The sequence below is a fragment of the Trichomycterus rosablanca genome, chromosome 25 (genome assembly GCF_030014385.1).
Source record: "Trichomycterus rosablanca isolate fTriRos1 chromosome 25, fTriRos1.hap1, whole genome shotgun sequence".
Classification (NCBI taxonomy): Eukaryota; Metazoa; Chordata; class Actinopteri; order Siluriformes; family Trichomycteridae; genus Trichomycterus; species Trichomycterus rosablanca.
This window is the reverse complement of record NC_086012.1, coordinates 2,160,733-2,177,726: the sequence shown is the minus strand read 5'-3', so window position 1 is coordinate 2,177,726 and position 16,994 is coordinate 2,160,733. Positions and strand designations below refer to the sequence as shown.

Here is a 16,994-nt window from a genome sequence, read left to right as displayed (position 1 = left end):
GTGTGGCGTGCCCTGTGATGGATTGGAACCCTGTCCAGGGTGCATTCCAGCCCTGTTGCGAACGAACGAATGATGCAGATCAGACTGGTAGAGTGGGTGGCCCACAATACGGCCTATGTGTCCACATGCGTTTTGTTTAGATATAAAGCCATGCAGAAGGTGGATTGGCTATTGCGTGAATGTGTGGCGTGCCCTGTAATGGATTGGAACCCTGTCCAGGGTGCATTCCAGCCCTGTTGCAAACAAACGAATGAATAATGCAGGTCAGACTGGTAGAGTGGGTGGCCTACAATACGGCCTGAAGACGTGGGTTCGATCTCCGTGTCCATGTGCGTTTTGTCTAGGTATAAAGCCATGCAGAAGGTGGATTGGCTACTGCTTGAATGCATGTGGTGCCCTGTCCAGGGTTCTAGTCTGAATGAATGAACGTTGTAGATCAGACTGAGACTGAGAGAGGAATAACAGGGTGACGATGGTGCGCGTCTCCTTTAAGACGCACTGACGGACTGGACTGGTGTTTGTGCGCCGCTCCCTCAGTCTGATGCGAACCCGCCGCTACACACATGAACATCCTGTAGTCGGATTTACTGAGATTACTGTGAGGTCTTGCTCTCTCCTTCTCATCCGGGAATCTGACAGCGGATACGAAGCGTGGATCTGGAAATAAACCTGGTTTGGTTGGGGGAGAGGTGGTGTGAAGGTTGCCGGCTGCAGCGCTCATGCAGTGAGTCGGATCGGCGTCGCGGTGAGTTTTATTCATTCTTATATTCCATACGCGATTAATCGAGTTTATCATCTGTTAGTCGGGTAAGTAGGAGGTCGGGTGTATTAGGCTGTGCTATTCGATTGCGAGCTCAGGTGTAGCTGCTTTAGCACTTGCTTTATTATAACGTTGTCTAAGAGAATAATCTCGCAACAAAACAGCGCGTTTTTCTCCAGACGCGCATTTGTGCGAATAATAATCGGATGCTTCTTTTTTGCGCTTCTTTTGCTCTGCTACATAATCATCATGGCTGGACAGACAGTGTACTGGGTGGTTGCTGTATACGATTAATCCAGTTAGGGGAAAGGCGTAGGGAGGCTGTAGTGCTTTTAATAGAAAGCCTAGATCTATACATAAACCCAGCGTGTCCAGTTTCCAGCATTATTCCAATAAAGACAAATCGAATAACCGATTATAAGAAGAAAAAAAAAAAAAAGAGTCTTATTGTAAATCCGTGCCAGGTCGCTTTAAGGGTTCATTCATAAATAAAAACATCACCTCATCAATGAAAAACCATGAATAGAACCGCAGTTGCCTATAACCTAAAGGGGGAATCGTGAATGTCACGATTAAATCGATTGTTTATAGTGATCAGGCTTCTCTAATTGGTTAATATCAGCGTTCTGTGCGTTTGTGTTTATGAATTTATTAATATAGAAATAAAGAGGCTCAATGTGGACAGGTGAGAAATAATGGTACCTTCATGTGCGCCCGGAATTGATGTAAAGACATGGTTACAAAGATCAGCGTCATGTTTTGGCTATTTTACTAAACATTAACATTGTAATCGTGTAAAATAAGTAATAGTTGTATGGGTGCTGGAAAGCATGATAACGTGGTGTTTTGAATTTTTTAACTGTTCACTCGAATAAAATAGTTTAAGTGTCATGGCAGATTTGAGACTTCAGTCATTTCTGGACCTTAATAGTTACAAATAATGTAATTTAACTTTGTGGCATGACCTCCTAAATCTTTGTTAGTGATAAAGATTGAGTACAGCACATGACTTCTCTGTGCCCATATAAATAAGGCTACTTGGACTTTACCTATAGACTGAGCTTTAAAATTCAAAATGTCCACAAACTCACAACGAAAGCAAGTGAAATACGTTGTCAAAGATATAGTGGCTTATTAAACTTTATTTCTAAAACTGACTCTCTCTCTCTCTCTCTCTCTCTCTCTCTCTCTCTCTCTCTCTCTTACACACACACACACACACACACACACACACACACACACACATACATATATATACACTATATTTCTCTGTACAGTGTATATATTTAACTTTCTTTAATAAAGTATTAAATGCCTTAAAGTAAAAGGTAAATACAAATATGATAACATTAAAAAGAAAAACAATATAATAATCCAAATCCAATTATTTTAACCTATTAGAAAAGCTGCACTTTGGCACTTTGTGAGAGCAAAAAATTAGCTGATCTTTTAATAACTTTGACAACGTTAAGGTACATAATTTTGCGCTCACAACATCTCAGATCTAGAGAAGGAACTGGAGGTCATGTGACCCCTCAACCAGTGCTGTGCTATATACCATGAACATCTGTAGAAATGAGAACTCTGGTTCCTGCAAACTGGAATCCTTGTTTGGCCTCCTCCCTCTTCCTCCGCCCTGCTATCCACATGAATCCGGAAAGGTCCTGTTTACAAATCTCTCTCTCTCTCTCTATCTCTCACACACACACACACACACACACACACTGGGGCTGAAAGCAAAAACACATCATTTTAAACTTCCTGTTTTCATGTTTATCATTATTAGATGTGAATAGATTCTTATGCTAACAGGATAGGACTTGGGGTCTGAAAATGTTAGTAGTTTTTTACCTAGATAACACACACACTGTGAATGGAATAACTTGGTAGGACCCTAAGCCAAATTAAAACACATCCTCTTTGTGTGTGTGTGTGTGTGTGTGTGTTTACATGACATACCAGCCTGCGCTGCCTGTCAAGCTGTTTTATGTTTTTTTGCTAACTGTATGAAACTACTGGAAATGAAGTGAAATTGAGCGTGAGACGGCAATCTTTATCTCACTTCTCTGAGTTAGTGACCAGGACTTAATTTTATCTTTCCTGCCCAAGCTAATTTTAGCACACCAATGCTACTAATTAACCAATGCTGGCCTGTCTGAACGATGAGAAAACACACCACGCTGTCGCAAAGCTGCTGTTAGCATTTACAGGATTGTTGTGACTGCGGTAATGAATTTGGCTTCCTGTAGCATTGTGATGGTCCAGCTCATAACGTACAGAAGCAGGTCAGGACTGTTTTGACAGCGTGTTAGCTGGGTGGTCCTTTTTTAAAGGTTCATCAATTTATTGTATGTCATTAAAATTTTATTCTACTTTTAGTTCCGCTTGGAGACAGTGTTAGCATGTGAAGTGTGTAATTCTGTTTCACATTTCTTAGTAAGGCAGGGCAAGTTTATTTGTATGGCACCTTTCATACACAGCGGCGATTCGCAGTGCTTTACATGAGGAAAAATTAAAAGCATTAAAACGTTCCCGAGATCTGGAACATCAGAAAGGCTTTCTGCAAATGTAGTTAAAATTAAAGAACATGAAATTAAAACTATAGCTATAGATTGATGCTTAAGTGCAGTAATAATAAAGTGCAAAATATAGAGCTCAATCATAGACACAAGAAAAGAGAGAAGTTTTAAACCTGGATTTAAACGATTCTACATTTGAGGCACATCTAATATCCTCTGGCAGTCTGTTTCAGTTACATGCAGCATAACGGCTAAATGCTGCTTCACCATGTTTAGTTTGGACTCTGGGCTCGACTAGTAGTAGTTCAGGGTGCTCAGGTGACACAGCTGTATAAAGCACTAGCACCCCAAAACTGATATCCAAGTTTGATTCTCGGATCTGACATCTATCTAAAAGTTGGCCCTGTCTGTGGGTGGGGGGTTGGACCGGGTTCCTTGTATCTGTTGCTGCATAAAGCCATCCCCGACTTACTTGGAGATTAGCATGACTCTTCGTACCTGATAAAGCTGGGACCTCAGTGCAAGGCTGGTGAATAAAAAACGGTCGGCTATAATTGCTGGGTGGGAAGGGACGAGCGACAGTCTGCAGCCGTCCTGCCGCCGGCCATCCTGCAGCCAGAGATTGGGAGAATAAATTGGGAGATAAAGGTAGAAAAAAACAAATGCTATATACTGTATTGTTTCTGTAAGCTCCAGATGAACTCTGTTTACTGACGAGAAGTCTCTCAAAGAAGTAGAATTATTTTCTTTTTATTTAAAGTCAAGACATTTGCTTGTGGAAAATGTTTAATATGACTTTATATAAGGAGCGCTTGGGTGGCACAGCAGTCTGTTAAGCTAGCCCACCACTGCTGAGACCAGGGTTTGAATCTCAGCGGTTCTATCAGCCAGCCAGCCATCCACACAGACATGGCTGGTTAAGTCTGTAGGATTGGTTGAAGCTCTGTGATGGACTGGTTGAGGTAATGGTAAAGGTTTGTGTCCCATTACAGTCCTGCTTTACTGTTTTGTGCTGGTTTAAACTGCACTTCACGCGTTAAGTGTAAGTAAAAGCCGGAGGAGCGTTAATGATATTCAGGTATGCGGTACATAAGCGTCCTCATGCATACAGTTTGTAGATCTCACAGCTCCTCGGGGACGGCTTATGGTTATTAATGTGAGCTTCATGCTGCGGTATAGTCTAGGCCTGTTTCATAAATGTTTTGCAACAGCTAAAAGCATCCCAGAAGTCATACCGCATGATCTTTCTGTCTTTTGCTTTTAAAGCAGGCCAGGATTAATTTATAATTGGTACTTGGTTCTTGGGCTACTTCAGTGTAGTGTTTGCAATATTTTAGGTGAGTCTCCACCCTCCTTGTCGAGTTTATGGAGCTAGTTTGAGATGCAGCTTGAAATAATGTTGGGGCGACTCTTATTAATGCTGTTCTTTAGTTCATATACTGTACTGTGGTTCACTGGCCTTTGATTAGAATAATCGTGGGGGATTTAGAGTAGACATTGACACCACAAAACCACAAAGAGGGCTTATCTGTGATACAATGAGCTTGGCAGAGGAGCCCAGGGAGGCCGCTGAGAGAGAGACAGCGAGAGAGAGAGAGAGAGCGCGAGGTTGAGAGAGGTTGAGAGAGTCTCAGTCAGGAGGAGTGGTTGCTTTTGGGAAGAAAGCGCTCATTGATTCACACCTCGGCTCCTAAAAATTTTTCTTCCACGCTCACAATGAAAAGAAGTAGGTCAGGGGGAACGTGTTCACGTTTCTCAGAAATGTCAAGCTTATTGTGAAAGGGCTGGATCTAGATCCCCCTAATTTTGCTTGGCTGAGGTGCAAAGTTGAAAAGCTGCCATGAGGTGGAAACACGGCTGTGTACGAAGTAAACTTTGTTTTACAGATCACACACGATCAGATTCTATTGTTTTTATTTTTGTGGTTTTTGTGGTCCTTTATCTTCAAAGCCTTTGAGTGCTGGTCGGGTTCAGGTTGCCAGTTGAGGTCCATGAAAAGTAGCCCAAAAGATTGCATATGAAAAGTAGCAGACCAGGTCACTGATGATTTAACCAAATAGACTTTTAAACCGGATTAAATGTGGACTTGTTCTAAAAAGACGTTTACTGGTTCCTTTTATAAACCCAGGCCTTTATGTAAGTGGATTTACTGTATGGCCAAAAGTATGTAAACATCTGAGCTTGTTGGACATCTCATAGCGGCTATAACAGCTTCATTTTGGCCTGTGTATGGGAATTTGTGCCCATTCAGTAAAGAAAAAGCATTTGTAAGGTCAGGTTGATGTTGAAGAAGGCTTGGATTGGCTGGATTGGCAAAGGGTTCAGTGGGGTTGGGGTCAGGGCTCCATACCAAGGTCTTCCCTAAACTGTTGCCTTAAAGATTGTTGATATAAATGATTGCATAAGTGTTGCTCAAACACATGTAATATGAAGAGGTGATTATGTGCTTTTGGCCCTATTAATAATCTCTCTGGATTTGTGCTTAAGCTGGCATCTATTCACACACCCAACGCCTGTGCCCCATTCACACAGAGGATAAGAATACACACACACACACACACACACACACACACACACACACACACACACACACACACACAGGCCTACAGGGTAAAGAAGGCCAGTGTTTTTATCCTTTCTGTCCCAGGCACCAATTTAGTACCAGTCTCTTTCTTTTGTACGCAGATGCCCTTTTTATATTGTATTTTTTTGTATGCACTCAATCCTAACCAATGGCCTACCATCCCAACCCCAACCCCTCTACCCTGCCCTGCGCAAATCCCTCTTCTCCTTCATTCCACCAGTCTCCCTCTTACACAGCAGGATGTCTGACCCATTCTTCCTCTTTGTCTCCCGCAGCGCTCTGCCAGGGCGTTGGCATGGCCCAGGGATGAACGGTGACGGGGCGCCCAGCAGCCCGGAGCTCTCCTCGTGCCCGCTGCCCGACTGGAAGGAGTTTTGTGAGTTGCACGCTCGTGCCTCGGCCGCCGACTTCGCCTACAAGTTTCGCCGCTTCGTCACTGAGAACCCTTGCTACGACGCACCAGGCGCCGATGCCAGCTTCTCACGCCATTTTGCCCGCCACTTCTTGGACTGCTTCGCTTCTGCCCTCAGCCAAGCACAGCAGCCCGATTCGCCCGGTTCCTCCTCTGCGCATAAATACGCCATTGCTCCATTTGCGGGCATTCAGGGTTGCCCGCTACCTTCCTACAGCCACGAGTTCTACCAGCGGCGTAAGGACACAGGTGCCTCCAGCGAATCACTGGACAGCATGGACAGCGGAGGAGGCGGGGCTTCTGCGAACTCAACTCTGCGTGGACATAAAGTCTCGGCGCTGGGACAGTCGCGAAGCTCGGAGGACATCTCGATGGGCCACTCCAAGGCCCGCTTCAAAAAGGGATTCTCACTGAGGAACATGAGCCTGTGCGTGGTGGATGGCGTGAGGGAGATCTGGCAACGGCGGGCACCGTCTGAGCTGGAACCCGTAGGCACCGGGGTCAGGAAAGTTAACGGAGCGGAGGCCGCTGGAAACGAGCGCTGGAGTCAAAAGTTGAGTTTGACGCGGAGCTTGAAGAGCAACCGTGTCGAGCTGCTGAACATTCAGAGGGAGGGTACGCTGCGCTACATGGTGGCGGATGATACCAACTGTATGGGCGCTGCGCAGTGGCAGAAGTGCAGGTTGCTGCTAAGGAAGAGCAAAAATTGCTTGGAAGGGAGTGAAAAGTTCCTGCTTGAGTTCTATGTACCACCAAAGGTAGGAACAAAGCTACTGTTTCTATAACAAGGGGAGCAGATGCTTAGATATAGCCAATTTATTTACTACAGCGATATGTTCCTGCATCTTTTAATTCATGGCAGACATTTGTACTGGTGGTTCTATTAGGAGGACGTGGCCACAGTTTTCCCATCTGAAGGTTCATATGGTTTAAAAGGTTAATTATTAAATGCTCCATATATTTAGATCCTGTAATAAAAAGTGAGGAATCACACACACACACACACACACACACCAGGTACACAACAAGTACACAAACTGCAGTAATGTGAGAACGGCTTTGCTGAGTGTGTGTAAATCTGCCAGCTGGTTTAAGATCCGGTCGTGAGCCGAGGCCTGGCATTCCTTCAGCTGGCAGGATCGTACCGCAGCATTGCTCCGGATCTGAGTGGGCTGTGCCCAGTCGTCTGAATAAAGGGGGGTAAATAAAGAGCAACACAGAATCAAACACTGAATTTTCCTTCCTTTGTTTATGTCTTCTTTGTTATGTTAAAGTCAGGAAGTTGCGTTATTACCGCTGAGACGGGCTGATTTACAGCATAACACAGGATCACTATATGGCCAAAAGTATGTGGACACCTGACCACGGGCTGGTTGGACATCTTGTAAACCCCTGTGTTTATAAATTTTAGAGTTTGTCTGTAAGAACTTTAAGACTCCATACAGACGACTGGAATTCTTCCACACCAAACTGAAAATTAAACCACGTCTTCATGGACCTTCCTCATTAAGGGCGTTCCTCAAACTGGTGCCTAAAAGTTCTTACATATAATTGATTGTATGCACCGGCAAGCAATATGTGTAACAGAATCCCTGAACTCAGTAATTAAGACGGCTGTCCACTTACATTGTCCACTTGGCCATTTACAGTCTCAGCGGTGTCACCAGCCTATCCGGGCGCTCAGCGGGCACATTTGGTCGTGTCTAGGTGCAGAAAGCTCGACCCAGTTAAACGTGTGAATATTCAGTGGAGGAACAAAACAATGACCTAAATGTAAAACAGTGGCACCTGCTCACTGATCTATTATTCATGAAACATGTTTTTATTCACCTTCATCCACCCGCGCACACACACACACACACACACACACACCATTAATGACTTTAGACATTTATTTATTCATACTGGTATTTTTCCACCTCACCTCAACTCACTTACTCTTTTTGTTGGGTTGTTACCCTCCAAGGGTGCTTTTATACCATTCATGTGGGCTGTTATACTTATAACACTGTTATATTTTGGTTATAAGCGTTGAGGGTGGGAGGAGGAGTAATCGGTCGTGTCTGAGAGACTAAGAGAGCTTATAGTCTGGATTTAGCGCCATCTGGTTTCCACTTTTTTGGACACTCGGAGAAGCTTTAAGGTAATTCCACAGGAGAAATTAATAAATAACAGAGCTATCTTTCTACAGTTAAAGCGCGTTATGTTTTCTTACATCTTGCTGACGCCACATTACCGTAACATTGGTGTGTATTGGGACCACACCCACCAGACAGTGATTGGCACAAAGAGGGACATTTTGTACCTAGTTAGTGGTGCAATTATTTGGGAAGTCTACCCTTTTCCAGATAGATGTTTGTTTGGGGGGTTGTGGTTCGTGGTACGGACGCTGCATGTGACAAATAGCCTACGCTACAACACAATACAAACTAATAGTACAATATGTCCACCCCCAAAGGGTACCATTAATCATTAATCAGATAGATTTTGTGCAGTCAGGTCTGATAAAGCTTTCATAAACATTAAGATAAAACGTCTCTTTGTGTTCAGCTGTTGCTTGTCGTTAAATAATGCACGATCTTGAGAGGCCTGTAGAGTAGTGAGATTTGTCCATTGGTAAAAATAGATGTGTATTAGATCAATAAACTAGGCTAGATGTCATGTTCTCAATCTCTTACACACACACACACACACACACACACACACACACACACACACACACACACACACACACATGCAGAACTCATTACAGGAGTGGAACATGCTCAAATAAATGCTTTCATCTACGCCAGATCGATTTCATTCATCAGCGCACTCCAAAATGTGTCGGAGCATAAACGGCAGCAGACGCTGTAGTGGCTGTATGTTATCTTTTATACCTAGAGTGTGAGTGTGTTTATCTCCTGTCTGTCATAGCAGAGCAGTTTAATACAAAAATCACTTCTACATTTATTCTATAAAGGAAACTGTCGAGTAAATGATGATGTGATAGTTTCTAATGATACAGTCTGAATTTTACACACATGGGTGGTAATAATAATGCACGATTCTGTGCTGTCCATTGTTTGTGTTTTGAATTTAGCTTTTTTCGGATTCTTGTACTGCTAGAGGATAAACCCAGCTTCTTGGCGAAGGAGCCAGATTTTCGTTTAAGGTTTTGTACTAACCTAACCCCCTTAACCTCTCTTGACACCTAGACGTCCAAGCCCAAGGTGAGCGTGCCCCTCTCTGCTGTTGTGGAGGTGAGAACCACGATGCCTCTGGAGATGCCTGACAAGGACAACACATTTGTGCTTAAGGTACAGTAATGCTATCAGTTTTTATTATGTGTAGATTTTAATGACATCGTGATTTCATTATTTGCTTTATATTATTATTATCATTATAATTATGATCATTATATGTTTTTAATATATTGTAGGTGAAAATAAATAAAATGTAATCTGATATATCATGATAATGATTATACAATATATGATATGTAATACAGTATACAGAAGAGCTGCTGTAGCTTTATTTACTACCATGTTGCTGTATATACAGAATATTTTGGCATTTTGTCAATAAGGAGTTTTGCAATCTGCCCATATGTCCATGTGTGTTTTATTTGGGTCCTCCCAACATGCACAGGGTGGGTTGACTGTGCTAAATTTCCCATATGTAAGTCAATGTGTAATGAACTGTGATGGATTAGCCCCATGTAGAGGGCGTATTTGTGCCTGTCCAAGTGGTGCTGGACCCACCACAACCTTGACTGGAACAAAACAGAGAGTAAACCTTCAGTAAATGAAGGTATAAAAAAGATCGATATAGAACAGTAGTTCTGGATAAAATGTGCAGTGTGACAACATTGAAGTATATTTAATTGTTCTGAGTAGGCTCAGGACTTACCGTAACCCTGGTCAGGTAACATGTTTACTAAATATAAATAAATTTGTATTGTGATATTATTTTATAAGATGTTTCTGGTAGGACGCCCACTTCTGACCCAATTTGATGTATGTATGTGCTTCCTCCTGGAACTCTCAAAACATGCCAGCAGGTAAACTGGCTACTAAATTGTCCCTGTGTCAGTCATTCAGTCTGTCTGTGTGTCATGTCACCTACAACCACGCTCACCAGAATGAAGCAGTTAGTGCAGATGAATGAACGGATGAATAAATAAGAGAATAAATAAATGATGGTAACTATGGTAAATAGTTCTGGGATGTGAGCCAGTCCCGTAAACAACTGCGTCTCTGTGCTGTGTTGCAGGTGGAAAATGGTGAGGAGTACATCCTGGAAACCATCGACTCTCTCCAGAAAAACTCCTGGGTCGCTGACATCCAGGACTGCATAGATCCGGGGTAAACAGGATAAATATTTACCTTTGAGTGAAATGAAGGATGGGAGGGGAGGTGAGTGAGGTGGGCACAGTCACAAACATAGGTCGGGAAGGAATTGCTTTTGGCTGCTTTTAGAACAGAACTTGTCTATTCGAGGCATGTTGTGAGGGATGGATGAAGTAAAGCTAAGGTCTGTTTCCAGGAACTGGAACCGCCGTGTTATCAATTACAACAACAAACACAAGCCCTCGGCATAATGTTGTGACTGAATATACATGATTTAAACTGTAAACAGGGAAGTTCATAGTTAAAGTTTCTCATCTGCCTATGCTGTCATTCTGTTGGTAGATTTTGGACTAGCCTCATGGCAGCCATCACACTGTGAGAATAAAAGTTATGAAACCCTTTTTATTTGCTGTCTCATTTTGCAACAATTCTTAATCTAATGAATTAAACTATTTCGGTGTACCAGATTAGATCAGCCACTATACTATATGGTTATTAGTTGTCCATTTATTGTAGAATAAATCACTCATTAGTACCTTATTAGAAGTCTCCAGACTTTTCAACCTGGATGTCCATCATCACGGGTTCCAGCTTCAGCATTACGTCTTCTTTAATCTGTTTTTTGTCTACATCATCTGTGATGTAAATTAGGGGTTTTATATGTAGCTGCAAGTGTGTATTAGTATCTTAGAAGTTGTATTTACAGTATATAACACCTTTCACAAACTCAGTGTCACTTTACTACTGCAGTGCAGTAAGTAATAAACAACTATAAGACAGAAGAAAGACAGAAATCCTGCTGGAAAAGAAATGTCTTCAAAAGAGACTTAAAACATGACACAGGTGTACAGTCAAAGAGGGTTTGGGGTGAGAAATTCAGCTTGGAATTGTAATTTATGCAAATCCATGAAATACTTGCTGTAAGCTCCACTCAGAACGGCGTGTTGTGTGTTGCAGGGACAGCGGCGATGACATTGAGCTTGCATCATGTCCACACGGTCATCCTTCCAAAGAATTCTCCCTGGTGACCTCCTGCAGCTGTGAGCTTCTATCTGAAGGTGGATTTTCAGATTTTTTATGTATTAGAATCTTCATTATCTCCTGACGTTATCACTTCTTTTTGTCACGCACTTCTATTTAGACTAAAGGCTGGAATGGTTGTAGCTCACTTGATGCTGAGACGCTGACTCCAGTCTGATAGAAGCATTGAAACGTGCAGCAAAAAAAACAGTGCTTTCTGTATGTTTGTGTGCAGCCAAATTGCTTAGAAAATTGTAAATATTCAAACTAGGATGATGAAACAGAGGAAGCAATCCAAAACACTTTTAAAAAAGCCCAGAATGCCATGAAGCAGGGTTGAAACTATACTATAATGGTAACGTGTTAAGAAACAGCTTGGACGAACCAAGCATATAAACTCATCACTTGCAAAACAATTCCTGACATTCGAGCTCTGTCGGGTAGACTCGCCAACATCCGATAGCACAAAAGTTCACCTGAGTTCAGAGGGCAGCTCATTAGGAACGATCAGCCCGAACACGGAGCTGAAATCAATGAATATCGCTGCACGAGTACTGCGCATGTCAACAGGTGATTAATGGCAACTCGATGATCCCAGACCAGTTTCATGCCTCAGTTTATCACCGTCTGTGTGTTCACGTTTCTCTCAGGTGTACACCGGGCTCCTGAGAGGTCATGTGCTTCTGCTGGTGATCCTTACAGCGCCCCCACTGTCCGCTGCAGGGAACCGCCGCCCACACAACACCCCTCTCACGTGCCCTTAGAGCGCTTCCTGCAGTCTACAGAGGCTCCATCATCAGGTACACAGAAGCAGTTTGTACAGAATAGTTTTCTATAGGTTCACAAGTTAAAACCAAGTGTCTGAAAAGAAATCAGAGGTAATGCAGAATATAGGAAGAATATTGGTAAAACACAAACCCTCTCTGTGTACCGCAGGTCCTGGTGATCCCCCAGCAGAAGCCGAGGGTGCCGCTACCTTAGTCGGTTACCCGTGGTTCCATGGGACATTATCACGTGTACGGGCAGCTCAGCTGGTACTGGCTGGCGGTGCCCATAGCCACGGCCTGTTCGTGATACGGCAGAGTGAGACACGGCCGGGAGAATACGTCCTCACCTTCAACTTCCAGGGCAAAGCCAAGGTAAAAATGAACCTCTGGGTATAACAACAAAGCCAATCATCAAAGCCAAGCCTCTGTGCCACCTGAACGCCCAAATGCTAAATTAAAAAATATATAAATTATTAATAATACATTGACTGATATACACAAAGAGTTTATGGAATAATAATCTGCCTAGAACTTTAATTAATGGTTTTGTAAATGTCCCTGGCAACACCATCTGCATCTCAGATGACCCCAGGATGGGTCCTGACCTCAAGGATGAAATTTACGTATAATTTAGGTAATAATTTACAGCAGCATCAAGGATGCCAGTGAATCCTTGTTGCTAACTGTGATCCAAAATCTTGAGCAGCAAGTTTTCACTTTACGGTGCTTGCAGAATGAATTTTTAGGCTGAATTGGTAAGTGTATACCGTCTTAAACTGTAATAAAACGTCAGAGGGGATATCGGGTTAGTCTGGAATATCCTGCTGCCTTCCGTGTTAGCATTTATCCCTACCGGTGGCTCTGAGCCACTGCGATCTGGACGAAATTTGATCTTTTCACATCCTGCCATCCAAGATTCCATCTTTCTCCAGTGTCCGTGCTGGAAATGTGAAGCTTTTTCATAGTGCTGCTCTTTCTATCCATCTGAGACCCTTCTCTCTCTCTCTCTCTCTCTCTCTCTCTGGCTTTCTCTGTCTCATTCTATATGTTAACTGATCTCTCCGGGTGTGGAGGCGGAATGTTCCCACTCTGCCCCTATGTCCAGCAGTGATATACTGCATTATCAGTCCTAAAGACCAGAGGTGTGTGTGTGTGTGTGTGTGTGTGTGTGTGTGTGTGTGTGTGTGTGTGTGTGTGTGTGTGTGTGTGTGTGTGGATCTGCTAAATACTCCACCATATTTCACATTTCAAGCATTGCTGCTACAACACCAAGATCTAAAGAGCTCCTGTGACCTGGACTGCTGGATGTGAACTGAAAGGTCATTAGGATTTAAGGCTCTCTTATTACTTCCTAATACACACTGGTCACACTGGTGACAACTTCTGCTCTTGACAGTTGGATGTTCTCGAATTACATTTGCACTATGCAGCAGTTCTACAGCAGTTAGTGAAACTGGAAGTCCAGACCATGATTAACGGTAACTGTGAGTGACGCAGAGTACCGAAGTTCTGATACAGAATGAAACTTAATTTTTTACCAGTCGGGACCAAACAACTTCAGAGAGATATGTTTCAGAAGGACGTTGTTTCCCAATCATAGGTTCTGCTTTCAGTTTTTCCTCACCCAAAAATAGTCCAGTTCCAGGTTCATTGTCCATAGTTCTTTTGTATTTTTGGAAGAAATTCCATTCATACAGGACTGAGCCAAAGGATTTTTAACATGCTACTCAGAACAATATTGTGTGCAGTTAAAACCTATGAATGCTATATCAAATCCAGGGGAAAACGAGGTGCTACTGTAATAAGTGTTGCAACATTTCAGTACTCATTACAGCAATCCGCTATTTAAGCTTGTATGATTCTATGGCCGTTGTTGCTCCTAGAGGTTTCCAGTTTACAGCATTAAAGTTGATTGGTAGAGCTGGGCAATAATTTCATCAAAGGAAACATGTATAGTTGAAAAGGATGTCAGATAAAAATGTCAGATAGTATTGTGTTGAAAGGTCAATTGGATGGAAAAATGTAAAGAACACATAAGCTACAGCCTAAGACGGCAATTTATTTACCTGATCTCCTAATTCATTATTAAACTTCTTATCAAACCATTAAAAAGGAACAATGATGTAAAATACTGTATCTTTAATTCTTTGACCAGCGTTTGTTCATTTTCTGCCTCGTTCCGTTTTTGCTCTGCTAACTGAAAGTAAAACAATCAACAAAATCCTGTTTTGGAATCTGAGCGTCAGCAGGAATCTCCTCACCAGTTCCTCACGAGTTCTCAGATGAAACATCATGTGGTAGCTTTGTGTTATTACCCAACACTCCAGTGCATACTTCTTTAATATGATCAAATGTGATGTGACCACAGGAGCTAAAGCAATTTGCAGCGCTGCAGTTTAATCCTGTGTGTTTTTGTTTTCTGCAGCATCTGAGGTTGTCGGTGAATGAAAACGGTCAGTGCCACGTGCATCACCTGTGGTTCCAGACGGTCTGCGACATGCTCAGGCATTTTCACACCCATCCCATCCCGCTGGAGTCCGGCGGCTCCTCTGATATCACGCTGCGCTCATACGTACAAGTGCAGCGCAGTCCCGCAGGTAATATGAAGAAGTATTTGGACACCTGACCATGAGCTTGTTGGATGTCCCGTTTCAAAAACAAATGCTGTTAAAACAGAGTGACCTCTGCGTGGTCTATTCAGCTAGAACAACAGCCGCTCTGCTGAGAAGGCGTCCCACAAGACTTTAAAGTATGTCTGTGGGAATTTGTGTCCATTCAGCCATATGGCTGATCACTGATTTTGGTCAGGAAAGCCTCAGTTGATGTTCTAGTTCATTCCAAAGCTGTTCAGTGTGTTTGTGATCTGTGCAGGCCACTTTTTAATCTCTACCTAGACTTAACAGGGGCACAGGAAACAGGAAAAGGAAAGGGCCTTCCCTAAAAGTTAGACGCATGTAATTTCCTTTATATGAAAGATTTATTACACCTGTTAGCAATTGTTTAGAGTGTACATATAGACACATCACCTTTACTACAGGGTTTTTATTTGTATTTTATTTCAGTACGGTTGGCTAGCACATGCTTCCTTCACACATGAAGGACGTTCTTACTTCTCTGTGCCAGGCTGGCCAAAGCAGATGAATGCACTCCATTGGGCTCAGATGCAACACAGACCCCCTCTGTTTTCCCACGGGCCTCAGCATACTCCATCTTACACACTAACATTCAGAGCGGTTCGCTGATGCTGCTTCTAAAAGCTCCATTAATATGCTAAGCTGATTAAAAGGGCTGAGGTTGTGTTAACTCAATTTTCCAAACGCAAACAGCAGTGATGTGTCTTCATCCATATGGCTCGTTTTTGGTTTCACAGTCACTCTAAAGCCACTCTACAGTCAGTGTGACAGATTTTTATGAAGGCAGTCAGGAGAGGGGGCAAATACTTTTTCTTCACCAGTGTATCTATTAACCCTTTGCTTGTCTCTATATTTTCATTATTACTGCAGATGTTCCCAACCTCCCCGTTCCTCCACGGGAGCCCAGCTGCCGGAGCGAGACAGGCCAGCCCAGCCTCCATCTCCCCGGGGCCTCTCAGTCTCCAGCGACCCCCGCGCCAGACGCACCTCCGTCCTCCAGCTCCTCCTCCTCTCCCACAGCCCAGGGAGGCCTAGTGAGGAGCAGCAGCTCGGAAAGGCTGCTGGATCCCCCTGCTGGTGCTTCAGAGGAGTACACTGATACCGAGGCCACAAGGAGGACCAGAGCTGTGGAGAATCAGTACTCGTTTTACTGATATCCAGTCAGGATGAACGAACAGTAGTGATGAGACAGGACATGGACAGTTTTCATACACACATATATGGATTTTGATGGATGCTTCTTAGGAAATGGATCAGGCTCTAGATAGGCTTTTAAAACACCCAGCTACCATTAGAAGACCTGAAGTACCCTTCAATACATATTGTGTTTATGTTGACATATGTTTTCAGATGACATGACTGTTGGCATAAATGATCTACAGGAACAGAGAAACATCGAAGCATCAAAAAGTACCATAATACTCAACCAGAAAAATTGAGCTGGAAACCTGAAGCACCCTTTAAACACTAACTACCTCCTTTCATTTAGTTTTTTGTTCTTGTCAAGCACACAGAGAAGGAGCCTCAAATCTTACATTTCTAAGCAGATTTTAGTTGCTGCATAAGGTTTAGTTTCACAGGGCCAGACAAAACCATGTCTTTAGTGAGCAACAAAAATCTTCAAACAGATTTATGTTTCATAGGCCTATCATTTAATTCAATTTTCTCTGAGTTGTTAATCACGTGCTGGTGTTCCTTTCCCCATAGTTTCTCATGGGTGATGGTACAGCGCTTAGCTCTGATTCTATTTCTAGCAGTCATATTTTTATCAATGTAGCTGCAAATTTCTTTTGCATCTATTTACTCTGACTGTATTGCTGTTATTTACTTTTACTCTTTGTACAGAGATTATCTACAGCACCTGAGTAATTTATGCTCTTTCGTAAGTATTTATCTTTTACTACATTTAACATGTTCCTTACACTCTCAAGATGTGAATTCAGACTGAACTAAAAGTTAGTAGTTGAT

General features: G+C 42.9%; 1 protein-coding gene across 1 annotated transcript; it reads left to right on the top strand.

Moving 5' to 3' along the window:
• The first annotated feature begins 659 nt into the window (after positions 1-659).
• On the top strand, positions 660-16,637 carry LOC134302665 (SH2B adapter protein 2). Its single transcript, XM_062987839.1, has 9 exons — positions 660-745; positions 6,139-7,033; positions 9,473-9,574; positions 10,530-10,621; positions 11,564-11,664; positions 12,277-12,426; positions 12,563-12,765; positions 14,819-14,990; positions 15,897-16,637. The coding sequence occupies exons 2-9, from the start codon at positions 6,170-6,172 to the stop codon at positions 16,178-16,180; spliced, it is 1,968 nt and encodes a 655-aa protein (XP_062843909.1). The 5' UTR covers positions 660-745; positions 6,139-6,169; the 3' UTR covers positions 16,181-16,637.
• The last annotated feature ends 357 nt before the right edge of the window (positions 16,638-16,994 follow it).